Below are 20,494 nucleotides of genomic sequence, written 5' to 3'. Positions count from 1 at the left end.
AAAGGAGAGAAAATGAGTGAGAAAAATCAGAGAGGGAAACAAAGCATGAGAGACTCCTAACTCTGGCAAAGGAACAAGGGGTAGTGGGAAGGGAGGTGGGCGAGAGGATGGAGGGTGATTGTGGGCACTGAGGGGGGCACTTGACAGCATGAGCATTGGGTGTTATATGTTGGCAAATCGAACTCCAGTGGGAAAAAAATATATACAAAAAAAAAGGAAGTTACCCAATGTCACAATTCTTTACCCAAAAAAAGAAATATAAATATGGAATAAAAACCAATTTTTGAAAAATTTTGGTTGACAAAAATTGGCACAAATGAAATAGGATATATTAGTAAACTCTAAGATAGAAGTTTTCATGCAGTATTTAGTTTCCTAAAGGTAATTGATACAGTCTGGGGCATGACGACTTTTATGGTTACATGTGTGTCACATGTACACTTATGGGGCAGAGTCTCACCAGCAAGCTGGTTATGTCTACTGTGAAGCAAAAACTTCTACTAAAGCCTTGACAATCAGTGTTTATTCTATTAGAAATCTGGAAAGTTACTGAAAGAATTGAACCAGGTTCTCAGTAGCAGTTTAACTTGTCAAAAAAAGAACACAGACACACACAAACACACGGAGACACAACGTACACAGAGAAAAGCGAAGTAAAGGCAAAACTCACAGTAAACTCCCTTGGACTGAAGTTAACAAATCAACTAGCTATAAAATAAACTTTTAAGATAGAAAAAGCCTACTTAAATTACATCTTTTGAGATTAAATTATTATGAAATTGAATCTAGACAAGTGTGGAGAACCTACAGCAAAAAGATAAAAGTAGACACACACAGTGTGTGGGTGTGGGTGTTAAAATTTGCAAGTGAATGCTATAAACAGAATAAAACAATGGTTATAGAACGTTGCGTTTGACAGACTGACACTTAGAGAAAGAGGAACCATATGGCTGGCTTGGTCCTAACAGTCTTTGAAAAGAAGGACACTTTATCTATTCTACCTAAAAATAGCTTAGTAGTAATATTCAAACATTTAGCATAGGAGCCATTGTATTCACTTGTTACCCCTAGATTCCTGTTGCCACACCTAAAACATTGCTATAAGCCCCCGAGTCAGCTGTGAGGAAATTTAGAACTCTACTGACCAGTTCAAAACCCTTTGTGGTAGTAAATTCATTTCTTTCCAAAGTCAACAGATAACTTGTGGGTAAGGGACAGAATCTCAAAGAAATATCATATATACCTATGTCTGACCTTAATGCTGGCCAGCCCTAGGGCTCCATTCTTGTCTTATTGTGTCTTCTTGCTCCCTGAATGAGCTTTACAAACCATCTCTAAACTAATGACTCTAACTTGACATCCAGTAGCTAGGATCAAAAACTTTAGAGTCAGCCTTGACTCCTCAACATGGTGGGAAGGTCTGTTGGCTCTAGCTTCCAAACATGTCTAGAAACAACCACTTCTCATCATTTCTAGCACTCATTCCCTACAGCAGGCTGCCCTCCTTGCCTACCTGGATGGCTGCCACAACCTCCTAACTGGTCCTTTTGCCCCTTCATAGTATTCTCAAAATAGCAGCCAGAGTGGTCCTCACATGGAGTGATACTGTTTCAGTCTACTCCAAATCATCCAGTGATTCTCCCCTTCACTAGAGAAAAAGCCAGTACTTCCAATGGCCTTAGAGGCAGTGGTACTCTCTGTGATGTGCTGCCCAGATCCCCCTCAGAAAAAACTTATTACCTGGCTGCTGCAAAATGGCCCTCAGCTGTGAGCATATTCAGGGATGGCCTCAGGTGAAGAGTCACCTCCTGCAAGGTCACAGGGTAACTTGCATCCAGTGACTGCATGACATGAGGTTATCAAGGCCCAGAAGGCTTGCCCCAACACAGGACCACTCAGAAAGGCCACTTGGGGTTCAGAGCTGCTGGTGGTTGGACCCACACTGTAGCTCGTCCTCTGTCTCTGTCCCTGTCCCTCTCCTTCCCACAGGTCTCAATACCAATGGCACTCTCTGATAAATGACTGGCAAACCAAACTCCACCTCAGAGTCTGCTTCTGAAGAAGCCAGACTGCAATGAAGATCAGACATGACCTGGCCCCTTGTGACCTCCCTGACTAACCAGTGTCCCCTGCTTGCCCTGCTCCAAAGCACACTGGCTTTCACTGTTTCTGCTAGAAGACTGGCATGCCTCTGGGGCATAGCTGCCCCTTTTGTTTGGAACAGACTTCCCTAGATATATGCATTGCTTCTTCCCTCATCTCCTTCCTGCTCTGCTTAAATGTCACCTTCCAAATGCACCTGCTTTGACAACTCAGATAAGGCCAGAAAAAAAGAGGGAAAATATAAGGAAGGGCAATTCTCACTTCTTCTAATGTATTTGCTTACCTTTCTGGGTAATGATCCCACTTTGAAGAGATGACTTCACTCATTTACAAAAGAGCTTGAGAACTGCTGCTTTAAATACATAAAGCAGTGCAGGGGTAAGAACACAGGCCCCAATCTCAGACAAGCCCTCTGCAGCCATGTGCCTGGGGCAAGTGACCACTCTTTCAGCCCAAGCAATGCTGGTTGTGAAGTAGGGATAATGATATCCCCTAGACTTCTGAGAAAGATTGTAAGGATCACATGACTTTATGTAGTAACCGGCTATGAAAAGCCAAAGAGATCATGTAATTTGCTGGAGTCTGTGGGAGACAGCCCTATGGGCTGCACAGCCAAAAACCCACTAAGAGTACATCTGCAACCTCCTTACACATCAGGACCCTAGGAAGTCATTTTACAAGCTCTGCTGGGCCCTGAGTGGCTGAGAAGTTCCAGCAAAGCACAGGGCTGGGCTTAGGAGAATAAGCACCACGCCGAGGGCACTGTGACAACGTAAGGAACACTGCAAGAGTAGCCACCCACCAATGGAGTGTGAACCACTGGGACACAATCCTTATTTTTTGCCCTCCTTGCCCTGACTCTAATTACTTCACTCTTTGTTCTAATCTCTAAGGCCCATATGAGGAAAACCCATAGGATTTCAAATATCTAGGTCTATACATGTGCATCACAAAAGCTTTAAATTTTAAAACCGGTCCTAAGTCTGGTTATTTGAGATTAGAGACCTAAATCTTTCCATGTGTATTTTCAACCCAAAGTTTTTATACTTTCTGTTCCTGTGATAAAACATAACTGTACTTGGCTTAAAAATAAAACAAGAAGTCCTCCCAAATTTCAGCTGTGTTTGTTTGCTTCCATTCATTTTTCATTTACTAGAGTGAAATGTCCTTGCCCATAACCTCAAATCCACAAGCGTGATTAATTTCAGAGGTTGCACTTGAGGCCTGCCAGGCAGAGACAACAGACCACCTATAAACTGGCACTAATGAAAACCACAAAATATAATCTCACATTTACCATTACATTATGCATCTGCCTTTTCAGATTTACTTGCAGATCCCAATATACACCATGTATTTATTCCTGAAGGGAGACTCAGATGAGCTTATGTTTAAAACAGTAAGAATGTTCATTTTATACATATTATTAAAAATTATCCTATAGTTATACATTAAAAATAGTAGTACCATTTATTAAAATGATAATGATAATAATAAACAGTTCTATAGAGCGATGAGGAAAGTAGACCTTGTCCTAACCAATAACCACAGAGTATGGCTGGGCCAGCCCTCCCGACCCAGGTACTCCATCTGGAAAACTCCCTGTCGGGTGTGAGGAAAGTTTATGGGGGTGGCGGGGTAGGGAGGGGGTCCCCTTGGGAAAGTCAGTGTTACATTAGATAGTCCATGGTCTTCTTTAAAGGAACACTCTGCTAGAAACTACCTTTGCTTTCGAAGTGCTCCTCTGAAGGTATCATGCACTCCTCCGAGTTTTCTTCATAGCTTTATACAACTTAATATTCAGGCTAGGGAAACTGGAAATCTCCTCCAGGTCAAACAACTCTTTAAATCTATCTACAAAATTATTTTCTTTCTCCAACCTGAATTTCATGACCCAGAGAATGACAGTAGTTTCTTTGCACAGATGGTCAAAGGTAATGAGGAGTTCTTCCAGGAAAGGGTGAGCGTAGACAACATCAGCTGCCAGGATGTAGTCAAAATTGTTAGAAGACCTGGGGAAGTTCTCATCTAAAGCTATGCCCCAGGAGAGTTCTTTAACCTGAGGCAAATGCTTACATTTCATTTTGGTGTTTCGAGAAATATTATATTGCAGGTTTCCAAGTAATTCAGGTAAATCTGTGGCAATCACATGAGCACCTATGAAGCAAAGAACAGTAGGAAAAGTAACTCTCGAGGGATAAGGTAAAGCAATCAGGTTTCAAACCAACATGCATTTGCAATTCTGCATAATTGCTAACCCCAAGGAAAAGACTGGTCGGTACACACAGGAAGGAAATCCCTTCAAAACAGATGCTAAGGCAGCTTTACACCTCTCTTAAAAAAAAATTTATATTCCTGTGTCACCTTTGCACTCCCTTACAATTTTCTGTTCTCCTGCAATTTTTTTGTTACTGTTGTCCCAGTGGTTCTTTGCTATTTATCTATGACATGCTAGGAGACAAATAAGCTAGAGAAAGAGAAAAATTAAAACATTTGGAATCTTTACTGGAACAATCAGAAGTCACTGTTGAAAAATGCACTGGTTTTTCACCAAAACAATTCTGAGCCCAAGTCATGTGAGGCCAAATGGGTGTATTCTGCATCAGGGATCCTGCTGTTGAACAGGAGGGGCTCAGGTGTGGAAAGAGGCTTATCAATGGAATTATGTTGGAAGTATCATGACATCCATGTTTATGCCCAAGTTTTTAGCTTGACCCCCTTACAAGTATGAATCTTCCCATCAAAAGATGCTTAAAACCTAGCCACAACATGTACATAGTATTCCTACAGCCAAAGACCACAGATGCAGGACTTAGAATATTCAGATGAAGATGTGCACAATCTCCGAGTTAAAAGTGAGTAGTAAAAAAAAAAAAAGAAAGAAAGAAACTGGAAGAAGCAAAATTGTAGAAACCAACAGCCAATAAAATTTGGCTCTGTGAGCTGTAGCAGAGCCTGAAAATGTGTCAATAAATCTAGGCTTGATCAATTCCACATCATTGGACAAGAACAGACTGGGGTAAGAAATAGGAAAGCAAAACTGTGAGAGAAGTCTAGTGCAGCCCAGACCACTTAAGAACCCACTCCTTAGTCACCATGACAAGTTTCTCTAGCCATCAACTATATTTTGTGGGAGATATTAAAGTGAGAGGGCAATATGTGTATCATTGGTAGAATCACAGAAATATGTTGTCACATTCTAGTGTAAGTGGGTCTATCATTTTCTTTTTTTTAATAATAGATTTATTTTTTATTGGTGTTCAATTTGCCAACATACAGAATAACACCCAGTGCTCATCCCGTCAAGTGCCCCCCTCAGTGCCCGTCACCCATTCACCCCCACCCCCCACCCTCCTCCCCTTCCACCACCCCTAGTTTGTTTCGCAGAGTTAGGAGTCTTCATGTTCTGTCTCCCTTTCATTTTCAACAAATCTTTTTAAAATCCCAAGATATGGAGGATCCCCCGCCCACTCCATCCACAGTGAATGTAAACTATCTGACCATTAAGATCTTTGGGTCGAGAGGTAAATACCACTAGTCTTAGAATGTTAACTAAACAAAGCTTCCATCTTTGATTATTTGTGTCAAGTTATATAAGCAGCCTTAAAGGATCAATTCTTTTTAATGAAACAAATGACTTCCCAAAAGCACAAAAGTGTTCTTGATCAGGAAGCCTTTAAGTATAAACCCAGTGGTGCCACTGACTACCCATATTAAATGGAATGGTGACTTTAGAAAGCCATATCAGGAAGGAACAATATAAAAAAAAAATTAGGGGAGGATTTCAAGGATCCTGTATTTCCCCAGTGTTAAAATTAGGGGAGGATTTCAAGGATCCTGTATTTCCCCAGTGTTGAGAGAGTTGTAAATTGCTAAATCTTGAATTCCTCTCAAGATTTTAGAGTGGCAGGTGTGCACTTCTAAAGACCAGGGAAATCAAGACAGATTTGGGGAGCACACATCAGAGAAGCCAGCTAAATTAAGGCAATGAAGTAGGTAACAACAACAAAGAGACTGAAGTGAATCAGGCTTAGGCATTTGTAGAGACTGTCATACATGTCATGAGAAAAGGAAATGCTGGTGAGACAAGAAGAGAGTCCCCAAAGAATGAAGATGAACTGAGAAAAGAAATTCAAGCATCAATGCCTAAAATTAGAAGCAGATGAGATTGATAATATTCCTTCTCTCTCCCAACAGATGCTTTTTCATGAAAGCATAGGACTTTAAAACCTACAAGGAATGTACAGCTACCTGGGAACAAACGTCTCAATCAAGACCAGCAGAGTCAGCAGCAGTAGACTCTGCCTGGACCTTGTGTCCCACATGCCTCCTCTGGCAGCCTGGAGGCCTGAGCACACCTCCCATTAGAATACACTTGTGAGGGATCCCTGGGTGGCGCAGCGGTTTGGCGCCTGCCTTTGGCCCAGGGCGCGATCCTGGAGACCCAGGATCGAATCCCACGTCAGGCTCCCGGTGCATGGAGCCTGCTTCTCCCTCTGCCTGTGTCTCTGCCTCTCTCTCGCTCTCTGTGTGACTATCATAAATAAATAAAAATTTAAAAAAAAAAAAAAGAATACACTTGTGATTTGCTGCTCCATGAGCTGAATTAATAGAACTTCACAGAAAATTCTGAAACACACCAGTAAGGTGACTTTAAAATTGGTAGTGTTTCTCGGTGAAGCCCATTCAATTAGGCCTAGGTCAGAGTAAAATGAATACTAAAAGCAGCTAATGACATCTGATCATTAAATTCTTCCCATTCAATCAAAAATACCTACTTACCAAGTAAACTTGCCACGATGGAGACTAGTCCTGTTCCAGCTCCAATTTCAATCACGTTTTTATCAACCATATTATAGTGCTTTACATTTGTTTCCAGAAAATAGCATAGAACAAGGGCCTATGAAAGTTTTAAAAAAGAAAAAAGTAGTGCTTGGCAAGTAATAACAGAAAGTAAAATTAAAGTCTATTAGATAAATATACAAAATATACTAATGCTATGACGTGTACACATGTGAATATATGTGTGCAAGTGTACAGATCACCACAGAAAATTATCAACAGAAGTACATCTGCCACTATTGGAGGATATCCTCCACTATTGGAGGATGTCAACATTTAGACTACAAAAAGTCCTTGGGGATTGCTGGGGAGATAAGAAAACTGAAACTATGGAATTGCTTACGTTTGATTATCTTTAAAGAAAGCAACTTCTAATAATAATAGTCATTTCAAAGAAGTGTGTGGGATTGGGGCAGACAGTGGAGGAAAGGGGGTGGTCTACACCCTTCATGGAAAACTGGTAAAGGATTGGTGACCTTGTAGAACATTCTGCATGTTGAGACTGACAGATTTCATTATGATTATTTAACTCAAATGGAGCCAGTTGAATGGGAAATAAAAATGTTTGCTAAACTCCCATGGTCACAAAACACTGCAGATGTAAACAGCACTGTATTAACCCTATAAATCAGAAATAGATTTAATTGGTGGAAGCATTTTCCCAATTTCATGATTTCTATGTTTTAGTGTTGTTTGAGGTCACAAGATAGAACTAGGAAACCTTTTTTTTTCCTTCCAAATAGTACAAAATAAGGAACAAAACTGGCTAGAAAATCATTGAGATATAGCAAATTTTGTGTGAAATTATACCGATGGCCAAACAACAGCACCATAACAATCCATGCCTTCAGTAATCCGAATCTCCTGACCAACAAAGTGAAATCCCTCCCAGGAGGTGGTTGTTATTAACCTTGGAACAAAACATCTTGCCATGATCTCTGCAACCACTTTCTTGTTGTCATCATCTGTCTTCTCTGAAAGGAAAAGAAAAAGTCAACAGTTGTGATTGTGTTAGTAAAAACCAAGAAAAAGAACCTGATGGAAATGTAGCATTTCTACTTATTCTAAGCTTGAATATTCACTTATGTTAAGTGCAGTGTAATAGTAAGTAACTATTTTAAAATAACTGATGCTAGAAGCTAACAGTTCATACATCCACCAAAGTGAAAATCACCATTATTCGTTTCTGCAAAGTCACACGAAACAAATAATAATTGATATACTTTTTAAAAAGCAGTATGTTTCAAGGACTACCAATCTATTCATCTAGAACAAGAGAAAGATTGGTGATGGAACATAAGATCTTGACTATTCACATAGGCTACACAGTGTAACTAGCTACATCAAGAATATATAGTAGTATATCCTTTCTGATCCGCCTTTACCCAGGCAAAAAATATTTAATACCATCCAACAATATACCCCTGTGATATTTTATTATTACTTATTTTTATACCATCACTTTGGGGCAACTCATGGCATCTTAACATCTGCAACATACATAAGCAATTCACCAATTACTGAGCACATATTTAACATGCTAGACCATGTTAAATATATTGTATATGATATTTCATGTAATTTATTTTTATTTCAGATAATTTTTACAAATAATTTAGTCATTCTTATTTGTGATTTTACAGATAACAAAACTAAGATTCAGGGAGCCTTATTAACTTGCCCAAGCTCACACAACTTGTAAATGAAGGAGCCAAAATGTGGGTTTTTTTTTTTTTATTGTTCCAAATCCTCCCTCTCTACTCCTAAAAAGCTAGAATTTTTAAAAACTAGTTGTCTCTAAAAATTAAAAAAAAATAAAAATAAAAATAAAAAAATAAAAAAATAAAAATTTACAAACTAGTTATGGAGCAAGATACACATCTTTCTCCAAGTCTGTTTCCTCCTTTGTAAAATGTGAAAGATAAAAGAACCTCCATCTGGGAGATTAAATAAGATGCTATATGTAAAGTGCTTACCACCTTGGCTATTATTATCATTATTACAACTGTTATTACATCTTGGTCATGAAACTAAATTATATAACAAGATCACCATAGAAACAAAAATACTGGATTGTGAGGTACAATTGAAAATTCCATACTTACTCATAGAAGCAGAGAGTAGAATGGTGGTTGCCAGGGACAAGGGTGGGGGAAATGGGGAGATACAGTGGTCTTTTACACAAGATGAATAAGTTCTAGAAGTCCAATGCATAGCATGGTGGCAACAGTTAATAATAATGTAGACCTGAGGATGCCTGGATGGCTCAGTGGTTGAACGTCTGCCTTTGGCTCAGGGTGGGATCCTGGGATCCTGGGATTAAGTCTTGTATCGGGCTCCCCAAAGGGAGCCCACTTCTCCTTCTCCCTATGTCTCTGCCTCTGTGTGTCTCATGAATAAACAAATAAAAACTTTAAAAATAATAATAACGTAGATCTGAAATTTGCTAAGAGAGTAGATCTTAAAATGTTCTCATCTCACACAAAAGAAAACAGCAACTATGTGAAGTGATGGGTATGTTAATTAACTTGACTGCCATGTTCATTTCTATACATCTATCCATATATATATCAAAACATAATTCACACATATTAAATATACATAATTCCTATTTGTTGATTATGCCTCAAGAAAGCTGGGGAACAAAAGAAAATTCTAGCACTAAATAAGGAAGGAAGAATGCACTGGTGAAGGTCACTAAGAGATGGCTTCACAAAGGAAATGTGTCTTAAATTTAGCCTTTGACCTATGACTTGCACTAACAGAGAAGCTATTTATTTCTTACTCCAATACTTAAAACCCATTGACTTTTCAAGTCTTGTTTCTGTTCTCTGAGTCTGACTAGAGTCCTACTGGCTAGTTCTCCCACCTCAGCAGGCCTAGTTCTCTTCAACCTAGTTCTTAATTGTAAAAGAGGAAGTCAGGAAGGGAAGAGGACAGAAAGGGAGGGGGGAGAGAGGAGGGGAGAGGGGGAAGAAGGGAGGAACATACAGACAGATCTACATACAACATTGGAGTCTTGCCTGATGGGAGTGCACCATAACCTGATGGGGGTGATTAATTCACACCTCAGTCCTGAGATCCAAAAATTAGCAAGCAAATAAGTAACAAATACAAGTATTTCCAAGACATTTGGGGGCAGTACAAAAATTTTTTAACCTAGTCTTCATAGAAGACAAGCTCCTCCTAGAGAATTTATTTCCCAAATCTCAAAAGTTAAAAACTTTCAAAATTTCCAACAATGCAATTATTCAAAATTTTAAAACAGATAGACCACTTATAAAATGTCATAGAATCCACTAGAATGTCACGATGGAAAACACTTTAGATACCTTCCAGTCTAATCTTGCACCTCATGTTTGATGTAAACTACATATCCAGATTGTTCAGCTTCCTTAAATATTCCAATGAGGGTAAATGTGCTACTTCATGAGATACATTTAGAAAATGTGATTATTATTGGGGTGCCTGGGTGGCTCAGTAGGTTACACATCTGTCTTTGGCTAGGTCATGATCCCAGGGTTCTGGGATCAAGCCATGCAGCAGGCTCCCCGCTCAGTAGGGAGCCTACTTCTCCCTCTCCCTCTACTGTTCCCCACTGCTCGTGTGCTCTCTCTCTCAAATAAATAAAATCTTTAAGAGAAAAAAAGAAAATAGGATTATTGAAAATTCTTCTCAATACTAAGCCAAAATCTAACACCACCAATTTTGTTGTCTATTAACTCCTAAAAGTAAGCTTCAAGATAAGCAGACTTTTATTTTTAAAACATGTTCCAAAATTTTAGTGAAGGGGGAAAATATGCACATATAATATAGATAGATATAGATATAGATATATAGATATATATCTCCATTGCCAGTCTAAAAAATTCTGGACTACAGAGTACATAAAAGCCTCAAGAGACTTTCAAACTTCTCCACTGAGGCAAGAATAAGTAGAAGTGACAGTGTTGAGTCCCTAAGTCCTAAGAGAAGATGTTATTTCCAACTCTGCCCTATGAGCTCAGATAACATCATTCCCTAATATTCGGGGAGCAGAATGACTAGACAGAGGTAGATCAAGTTTAACATCATTGAAAACTTCCCTCAGAGGCCACGGTCCCAGGAGGGACTTCCTATCAACATGACTTCCTGCCCTAAATTCTGCAATCCTTTAATAGAGTCCTTCTAAGGACCCACACAGAACCCGGTATTCCCAAAAAAACTCCAACTTAACTGCATGCCACAGGAAGAGCCCAGTCTACATCCACTCTACCACCAGCACAAATATTGACCCTTGACAGAGAGATACAGGAACACAAAACTGATTTTCTTCAGCAAGAGTCACCTCTTCTAATCCATTTCACTGTACTTCTTCAACTATGGCATGCGCTGACGTGAAAGAAGAGCTCTAAGAACCAAATAATATTGGTACTATGTTTCACTGGAACTTGAACTTTCATGATCTTCACAGGCTTTGGTAAGATGAGGTGGGGGAGGGGCACAGCATTTGCTGTGGCAGTTCTTGAGGGAAAAGCAGGAAACAGTAATTGCTTCCTTGACCTTTTTGCGAATGTGTCCTCTTGGGCCTCCTTGCATACTCTCTGTAAGTGGAGCACTTTTTGACAAGTCACCCAGGGTATCAGGGATTAATAGATGTTAGAGTACACTAAATCCCAGGAGCATCTCCTAAAGTTCCAATCTTTGATATAAAAACTTTGCCACTGAATATTTACTGCTAGAGTCTGACTTTGCAGTTTCTTTTAAAGGTTAATGGACCAGATTAGTGCTGTTGTCCTCACAACAACAGTGAAATAACAAATGATTTTTTTTTTTTTACTGTCTTTCTAAATAAACAAAACCGGCCATTTTTTTAGAATGGCAGCATATTTATCTTTAGAAGGAAGTGAGATTGAAAACCATACAAATGAATATATTATTATAATCAAAAATTACTTACAACTCCCAATAAAAAGGATCTTCAAAGAGATTTAATGAAACAATAATCACTATTAATTGCATATATACTTAAAAGAGCATAACTATCAATCCATATGTGGTCATTCAAAATTAATTATATACTAAGATGACTTTGTATCATACAGAAAATATTATCACGTTGAATAAAATTTAACTGATAACGTTTTATATTAATATTCTCATTTGCATTTAAATACTATATAAACACTACAGACAGTCCTTAAGATATCAGTCTCATAAAAAATTAGTATAGTTTATAACAGGAAACCAAAATGTACCAAAGTTGGCTGCTTAAAATAATTTGTCTAGATGTAATATTTAGGATTTTAAAAGCAAATACACACATGCAGTTATTTCTACCTTCAAACTTTGTTGTTTTTCAGCATTAACTTTGATTTAAAGATTTTGGGCTACAATTAATTTTAGCAGTAGTTATTTAAAAATTTTAAACAGTCATTTATTTAAATCAAAAAACATGTTTAATATTAAGTTTTAGCAAATCACTACATGATGAAATTCTCTAAACTAAAATATAGTACAAAGAACTGCATATACATCCTCACATGGGCCTTGTAATAAAGAGAAATCTAGCCCCAAACATAATATTCAAAGAATATTTTCCTTAAAATGCATGCTTAGTTATTTGTTGAATATGGGATTGAAATCTTGAGAAGATTAATGAATGAGTAGATATTCTCTGGCTTTTAGTTAAGATTTCAAGAGCAATTTCCTCCAAAAATTAATATCATTATCATACAATGGAATTCTAATCTACATTTTTGAAGAATATTTTTTTCCACAAATATTCTCTCCTTGTTATCTAGCATTTAGGCCCTGAGGCAAGTAACTAAAACCAAGTAATGTTACACAAAATGTTGAATCTTGACTTCCCTATATGAAAAGCAGAAGACCGAATACCTGTACCTGTAGATAAAAGCTATCTACTATAAAGTATTATTTTATTAATGAGTTTAATGTTAAAATATAAATATCAAAACAAACTGTAAATAAAACATCAAGACAATATTATAATTATATTGCTATTTTGGGCCTATCTATTTTAATGCTCTTTGATACAAATAAGACTTAACACCATTTTCCTGCTATTAAATCTTTGCTGATCATGAATAAAATCTACCAGGTGCTCTTGTTCTCCTGAGAATTAAAGGAGTTTCAAGTATGAAGTGAAAATTAGCAGGATTCTGCTACATTATGGTGATGCTTTTCTTGAGAGGAAAATCTAACAGTGAATTCACTTCAGAGGTTGGATTGCAGCAAGCCTTCAAAAACAGAAGCTCTGTCTATATTCTTCTCTTTTATACGTTTAAGGTCAATAACAACAATAATAAATGGAAGGGTCAGATCACAGAAATACACCAAAAAAAAAAATGTCTTTAATAGCTATGACAGGTGAATTTAACCTTCCACTTGAGGGCTGTCATGAAAACCTGTCAGCAAAATTTAAAGTAAAATCTCCTCTACTAAATGAAAGAGACTTGTCATTCAGCTGAATCTTCCATTCAAAGATGAATGTCATGTGCTTCTTAGAAATAGCTAGAGATTTGAAAAAAAGAAAGATGTTAAAAATATTTTCCGATTAGTAAATGCTCACAGGCTAACCTGAAAGAATTCTGAATGTGTCTGCAATGTCAAGGTCCTGGGCCTGATGTTAAAATGAATTCCTGAGATGAGTTCACAAACATTTTTTGTCTGGAGGTCTGCTTAGTTTCAAGAATACACAGAAGCTGTCACTTTGATCAAGTGGATCAAGTGGATCAAGTGACGCTACATTTACAGAAGAAAGACAATGCACCTTTTACAGGGCTGCTCAGGATGCAAGTGGGAAAGAAAAAAAGAACCAAAATTAGTTGTACTCAAAGTCTGCTGCTGGGACTATTGTGAACACATGTGAATGAAGGAAGCACAATAAATGAAGTATTTCTAAAGGGCTTTGGGAAGTACCAGTGGTTGGTGAATCGAGAGAAGCATTCTCAAGGGGGAGACATTTGAATATTTGGAGGGAAGAAGAAGGGGAGCAGGCTGACAAGGGGGAAGCAAGGTCAAGAGGAGACAGGCCAGGGGGGCAGTCAGAAGACCCCTGGAGCTGGTGTACAAGGTACGTGTTGGGGTATTATAGAAAATAAGCCTAAGGAGGCAGGTTGGGATTGCACTAGCAGGAACAAACAGAACAAATGTTGACCTTTGTTCTCGAAGGTGAGGCATTGGGAGCAGGAACTGACATGAGCAAACTTGTCATTGAAGCACTCACCTCTGACAGTAGCAGCTGAAGACTACATTAGAAGCTCATTAAACCATTATAATAATCCAGGCAAAAGATGCCAGAACTAAACTAAGGCAGGAGCACTGGCTCTAGGAGCCAAGCAGGAAACCTTGAGCCTTTGAAGTGGTGGTGGACCTCCCCTGGAGGGCAAAAATTGACACGCAAACTTGACACTCAGACTTGTGTTCTGAAGACATTTGAGGCAGACTGATAATTCAAGAGTGATTTTCATTCAATATGTAAGGAATGTATTAGTCTTAGTTAGCAGATAGTTGCTCCTATCACTTTTTAAACACATAACGTGTGTTGATGAACAATTCTCATATTAGTAATTATATGTGATGTGGTACTCCAACTACTACATTAAAATTACTGCCTCAGACAGACTATAGTTTAATAATGTCCCTTAAACAGCAAAAGAATTACTCAGATAAACCTTCTTCTTCATAATCCAACTCTAAAGATTTTTTTTTAAGATTTTATTTATTTATTTATGAGAACAGAGAGAGAGAGAGAGAGAGGCAGAGACACAGGCAGAGGGAGAAGCAGGCTCCATGCAGGGAGCCTGACGCGGGATTCCATCCTGGGTTTCCAGGATCACGCCCTGGGCTGAAAGCGGCGCTAAACCATTCAGCCACCCGGGCTGCCCCAACTCTAAAGATTTACAAAGGTGTTCATGAAAGGTTTTCACCTGATATCCCTAAATAACACATTATACTGAGTTCTGAGTAGAGCGAGCTGACTGGAGACCAGAAACACAAGATTATCATTACCAATAAGCAAACAGCAAGTCCAGCCAACAGGCCTCAGTTATAGCTAATTCATTCATTCATTCACTCATTTTATCGAGTACCTGACGGAGCACTAAAAACTTAAAGATAGAGCAACATGTAAGTGTAATAGAGATTTAACTAGTTAACTCAAAAACAGAAAGAAAAAGCTCCACATGTTGGAGAGCTCAGAAAAGAATGACCTGCGCCCTGACGATGATGAGTCTGGGAGTCAAATGAGAGAGGACAAGACACATCATGCAGAGAAAACAGCATGTGCAAAAGCCCACGGGCAAAAAGACTCCTGACCAATTTTCCAGTTTGGGAAACTCTGAGAACTAAAATGTAGGATGAGTGGGGGTTGTAACATGAGACAAAATACTTAGGCCATGCTAAAAAGTCTTAATCTTGTCCTATTGGAAATAATGAAGCACCAAAGAATTTTAGGCTGAAAGCAATTGTGATGGGTATGAATTTTTGAAAAGATCATGCAGCTCTAGAGAAAGACAATAGGATAAAGAAAGAGCTGGCCTAGAGTGGGGGCAGCCAGGTAAGTAGAAGGCACTTACAAGAGTCACAAGAAGAAATGATAAAGACCTGAACCGGGATCCCTGGGTGGCGCAACGGTTTGGCGCCTGCCTTTGGCCCAGGGCGCAATTCTGGAGACCGGGGATTGAATCCCACATCGGGCTCCCAGTGCATGGAGCCTGCTTCTCCCTCTGCCTGTGTCTCTGCCTCTCTCCCTCTCTCTCTGTGGCTATCATAAATAAATAAAAAAAATTTAAAAAAAAGACCTGAACCAAGGCAACTGGTGCTGCCAGAGGGCTAGTGGAGTCAGGAAACATGTTTTGGTAAAACTGATGGGACGTAATGATGAACAATAGAAGGAGGAGGAACTAGGATGATTCTAGATTTCTGAGCAGCCACGGAAATGAAATTGGTATAAACTGAGATAGAAAACATAGGTTAGGCTGGGATGTAAATCTGCAAAGGGAAACTATTTTCTTAATGCATATTACTCTGTGGTATGACACACTGGCCACAGAGTGTGCTGTTCAGATTAAGGGATGCCTCTTGGAGCACTGCTGCCCGCCAGCTCCAGTTCTGCCCCTTTGGCTCCTCAGATGCCATGCCTTCCCCTGGGGCTGCTGGCTAGTCACCTCCCTCCTGTTCCATAGACAACACACATCTAGTGGGCCACTGGCTCCCTCTCCTCTCACCTCTCACCTATGTCAGACCTGCACCTCCCAGTCTGATGGCTCTCCCCACCCACTTCCATCCCTTCTTTTTTTATTGTCCACAAACATTTCCCCCAGTGAATCTCCTACACATTTAATCCCATGTTAGCATCTGCTTCTGGAAGGCTCTGACCTGACACAAGGTGGTAAGAAGGACATCAAGTAAGTGGTTAGAGGGGTAGATTTGGGAGTCATGCACAGAAATTACTGAGCCTAGGCTTAGGATAAATCTGCTCCAAGGCCACAGACCCTGTGGAGCTATTTTATAATGCACTGTTATGTGGGCTAAGCAGCTAGAGAGTAGCTATTGGCAACAGGTAGGCAATACAATGTATTTGGAATAGTTAATATGAATAAGGTTTTAGAGAGCTGAGACCCTTCATGTAGCTTTAGAAACCAGAGAGAGAGGAGGACTATTGGTACATACCACAGTCCTAACTTTAATCTGTGTAAAACTTAGTGACATCCTATAATTCTTGGACCTTCAGGCCAGCGCTGAAATAGAACTGGGCTATAGGTTTGTTCCATCTTTTCCAAGCACAAGATACGAAGTATAGGAGTTGGGACAGGAAAAGTCACTATCCTGCAGCACTAAAGAACTGAGTGTTCCTCTGGTCAGTAGAAGTCTTTCCAACAAAATGCCATCTGACTCTGCCCCAACAGCACACACTTAATCTGCCTGCAAACATATTTTTAAAGCTTTAATTGGCTATACAGATGACTATGGGGTGTGTTTTCTCATGTTATAAAATATTTTAATACTTGTTCTGTCTCAACCTTACCCTGAAGTTCTCCCATTTCCTTTGTAATTTGCCAAATTATTATATTCAGAGTTGAAACCAAGCATTGTTACTAATGATAATGATGATGATGAAATTTTATTCATAAACTGCACAGAAATTGCATCTTCATTCAAATCGTCTAAATAACTGGATTCTCTAATTGATTGTGACTTTAAATATTTAGGTTTGCAAAAATCACTACAGTAAAACCATTGTGTTTAAGTCATGTAGGCTGCCAAGACTGGGCATACTCCCAGCTCTCTTGGCCTAAAGATATGCTCACCTAGGTAGAGGTCACCTGGTATGCCTAAAAAAAAGGAAAAAAATAAAAATAAATAAATAAATAAATAAATAAATAAATAAATAAATAAATAAATAAACAAACAAACAGGACTACATTTCTTAGAAAACATCTGTGTGTAGATAAAGGAGAGAGAAGAATAAAGAAGCCAAGATAATTAAATTTATACAACAAATGTTCTACCAAAACATAGTACCTACTGTTCAGGTCTACATCTAGAGTGTCTGTCTGCACTTTTTATCTCAAGACAATGGGGATAGTTACATTACATAATCCATGCAAAGTCACTCTTGATACTTAAAATGATGTCAAAATGAGAGATCAATTTCAAATAACTACAATTATAGCAGAATTCAAACTTAAATTCTCCTTATACTGAAAGGTCAAATCATATTATGTATTTGTCTCCAATTAGTGTATCAGAGGAACCATAAACACAAGCTAGAAATGTTTTTATAGTCTAAAATCATCTTTCAGGCAGGCATTCATAAAAACTTGTAGCCTTACACAAAACTATTTTTTATCTCTCTTCCTATCTAAAAAGAAATACCTTAGAAATCACAATTATGTGACTGGAAAAAAATTTATTCTTTTTCACACACACACACACACACACACACACACAAAACATCTAAGTACTCAGCAAGTTTGTATCTTTAATTTGTCTGTCAAAACGATTTCTAACATATCATCAGAACCATACATATAGCAGTAGACATTACGCATTATTATAGATATTTTCAGGTTAGCAAACACAAGCCAAGATACAATATGCAATTGAAAAGTCCTCGCTGTCTTTAAGACATTAGGGAACACTGAGGAGGTAAGCACTTGTATTCTAGTTAGTTGTTTCTATTCTTAGAATCAGTCAAATTATATAAAGAAACAAAATAATGTACCTTTTTGAGCTCCTGGATCCATTAAACGATGAACTAATGGATGGCTGTATATTGATGTTTTCTTGATCATTTCTTGAAAACTAGGCAAATAATACATTAAAATATCAAATAGTAATAATTCAAATGTGTTAAGCGCTTTTATATTTACCTAATAAAGCTTAAGTAACATCAAATATATCACAGAAAATTCTATTAAAATTTCGTATACTAATAAACTTTGATTTAAGATAGACCCCCCCTCCCCCCCCGAAAAACACAATCTATGCAGTACAAATCAAAATTTGGACACAGGCTTCAGAGTCAGAAATTTTAGAAGCCCCTGGAAGAAGAAAAGACATCCCTCACTAGAGACTCCCTCAGCTATCACAAAGAAAGGCATCATCTTTATATGTACTAGTCAGGTATCAATCTTCACACTTAAGACGTGATTTAAACACTGGGAGAAAATGAAATTTCATTCAGTGTAGTGAAAACCACAGTATAAATAGATGCAAAGTTCACTTGTTTCTATCAGTACATCATTAGTAAGTACCCAACATCTAAAAGCCCAACCATTTTACGGTCTTTGAGTAGCTTTACTTTAAAGAACCATACCATCTCACAAATATATTTAAAATTAAAGAAATTAAAGTATTTTGTGCCTCTCAAATAGAGCACACCAAGTGAATAAGCTTACACGAGCTGTTATTCCAACTTTGGGAAAAGACATTTTGATGTTTGACATCTCAGTTTCGGCTCATATTATAAATAATCACCATACTACCGTGAATTTATATAGTACTCCTTTCTTCCAAGGATCCCAGAACACTTTTCACAGCCACCACATTTTTCTTTGCAGTATGTCTCGATAAGTTAGAAGACAAATTATTTTCCCCTGCAGCTTACAAATGAAGAAAGCACACAGTTAAATAATGTCCCTGAGGTCACCGGCTAAACAACAGCAAAAGTGGTCACGCGTTTTGCTCCCAACTTAGTTCCTCCTCCATCCCCCGCCGCCCCCCCCCCAAAAAAAAACCCACCACGGTCTTTATTACACATGTCTGCCTGAAGATCAATGTTTATTAAATGTTAGGTCCAGACATATTCTAAATGGGTTGGCTAAGTTTCTAGAAGTTTAAAAATTATCATCCACAACTTTGTTTTTCTGGAGAGACCTCTGAGGGTGCTGGAAAGGCTAGCCCCAAAGCATGCATTCAGTTTAGTACTGTACACACTGGCAGTGTTTGCAGGAAGGATTAGGATCCTGACAGCTGCGGCAGAGATTAGGCTGGAATGCCTGTAAATAAGGGGGCTGAAGAGTAGGGATAGTCCACGTGACTGTCTTATGAAGAGAGCTAGAGCCAGGAAGTGAATATAAACCACTCCTACAAGTTAGTGAAGACTGTTTGAACAAAGTGATCCATTTTTTTTAACTTTGATGCGAAGAGCTATTTAGGACTCCACAGCTATGACGTTCAGTGAGGCGGAGGCAGCATACGTTTTATGTTACCTGTCTGGGTGTGAACATCATTTTTAGAATCAGACAACCACAGCAAGATGTTAGAGGATGTGTCCAGTAGTGCTCTGGGCACAGGCATCAGATTACAATTCCTTCCTCCTAGGACTGAAGAGAAAGGCTGAGAGTGTCTGTTACCTGTACACCTGCACATGCATGGCTGCATCTCAGAGTACGTATAAATTTTCCTGGACACTGAAAATATCCTATATAAGAAATTTTTACAGGTAACAGAATCAAGCAATAGTGTGAAGTTAAATAAACTTAGAGGAGCGTCGGTACAACTTCTAAAAAATACTTTCTAAAACATAGTTGACTTGAAGTCACATTAATATACTGGACAGGACTAGTAGTCTGGGAGCCTAATTTTAATGAGTACTGTCAATAATTTGCTTGTGATTTCAGGCATTTACTCAATGTGTTTCTTGGCTTCCTCACCTATAAAACAGGGAGGTAAAAGGTACTTAATATATATTTGCAGGAGGAATATAGTAGGTAAAAAAAAAACATTCTGCAAACTGCAAAATCTTAAACAATGAAAATTATTATTCATACTTAATTCTGGGCAGAGGACATTCTCTTTTTGGCTTTCTTTTAAACAAGAATAAAGAACCATTTAGTGAATAAAAATTACCTTTTTCAGGGAGCTATTTAGAAGATCATGAAACCTCAGTGCTAGATTTCTTAGGCCAAATCCCTAAATCGAGCATTTAAACTGGCATAGTGATAATGATTATTTCAGTTCCACTGAACTGTTTGAAAAGTACATAGAGACCTCTGCCTCCACCTCTAAGTTGCTTACAGCACACATCTGCATCTGAGAA

General features: G+C 38.4%; 1 protein-coding gene across 2 annotated transcripts; it reads right to left on the bottom strand.

Annotated features, from left to right (window-relative positions):
* Positions 1-505: 505 nt before the first annotated feature.
* Positions 506-19,432, bottom strand: LOC112927478 (protein-lysine methyltransferase METTL21E-like). Of its 2 annotated transcripts, XM_026008879.2 has the most exons (7): positions 19,390-19,432; positions 18,939-19,055; positions 18,176-18,255; positions 17,259-17,282; positions 7,756-7,919; positions 6,886-7,003; positions 506-4,260 (listed from the first exon to the last, which is right to left on the bottom strand). In XM_026008879.2, the coding sequence occupies exons 3-7, from the start codon at positions 18,243-18,245 to the stop codon at positions 3,857-3,859; spliced, it is 780 nt and encodes a 259-aa protein (XP_025864664.1). In that variant the 5' UTR covers positions 18,246-18,255; positions 18,939-19,055; positions 19,390-19,432; the 3' UTR covers positions 506-3,856. The 2 variants fall into 2 exon arrangements, with proteins under 2 accessions (XP_025864664.1, XP_072617083.1); XM_072760982.1 differs by lacking the exons at positions 17,259-17,282; positions 18,176-18,255; positions 18,939-19,055; positions 19,390-19,432 and adding an exon at positions 9,051-9,268 and having other exon boundaries at positions 3,551-4,260.
* Positions 19,433-20,494: the final 1,062 nt, after the last annotated feature.

This window comes from Vulpes vulpes, chromosome 6, assembly GCF_048418805.1.
Source record: "Vulpes vulpes isolate BD-2025 chromosome 6, VulVul3, whole genome shotgun sequence".
Taxonomy (NCBI): Eukaryota; Metazoa; Chordata; class Mammalia; order Carnivora; family Canidae; genus Vulpes; species Vulpes vulpes.
The sequence above is the reverse complement of the archived record's forward strand: the minus strand, read 5'-3'. Positions and strand labels throughout refer to the sequence as shown.

Coding starts and splice junctions, on each gene's coding strand:
- LOC112927478 (XM_072760982.1), bottom strand. CDS start 9,159: ATGCATTGGACTTCTAGAACTTATTCATCTTGTGTAAAAGACCACTGT. Junction 7,920..9,050: donor TCTACTCTCTGCTTCTATGA/GTAAGTATGGAA, acceptor TTTTCCTTTCAG/AGAAGACAGATGATGACAAC. Junction 4,261..6,885: donor CATCGTGGCAAGTTTACTTG/GTAAGTAGGTAT, acceptor TTTGCTTCATAG/GTGCTCATGTGATTGCCACA.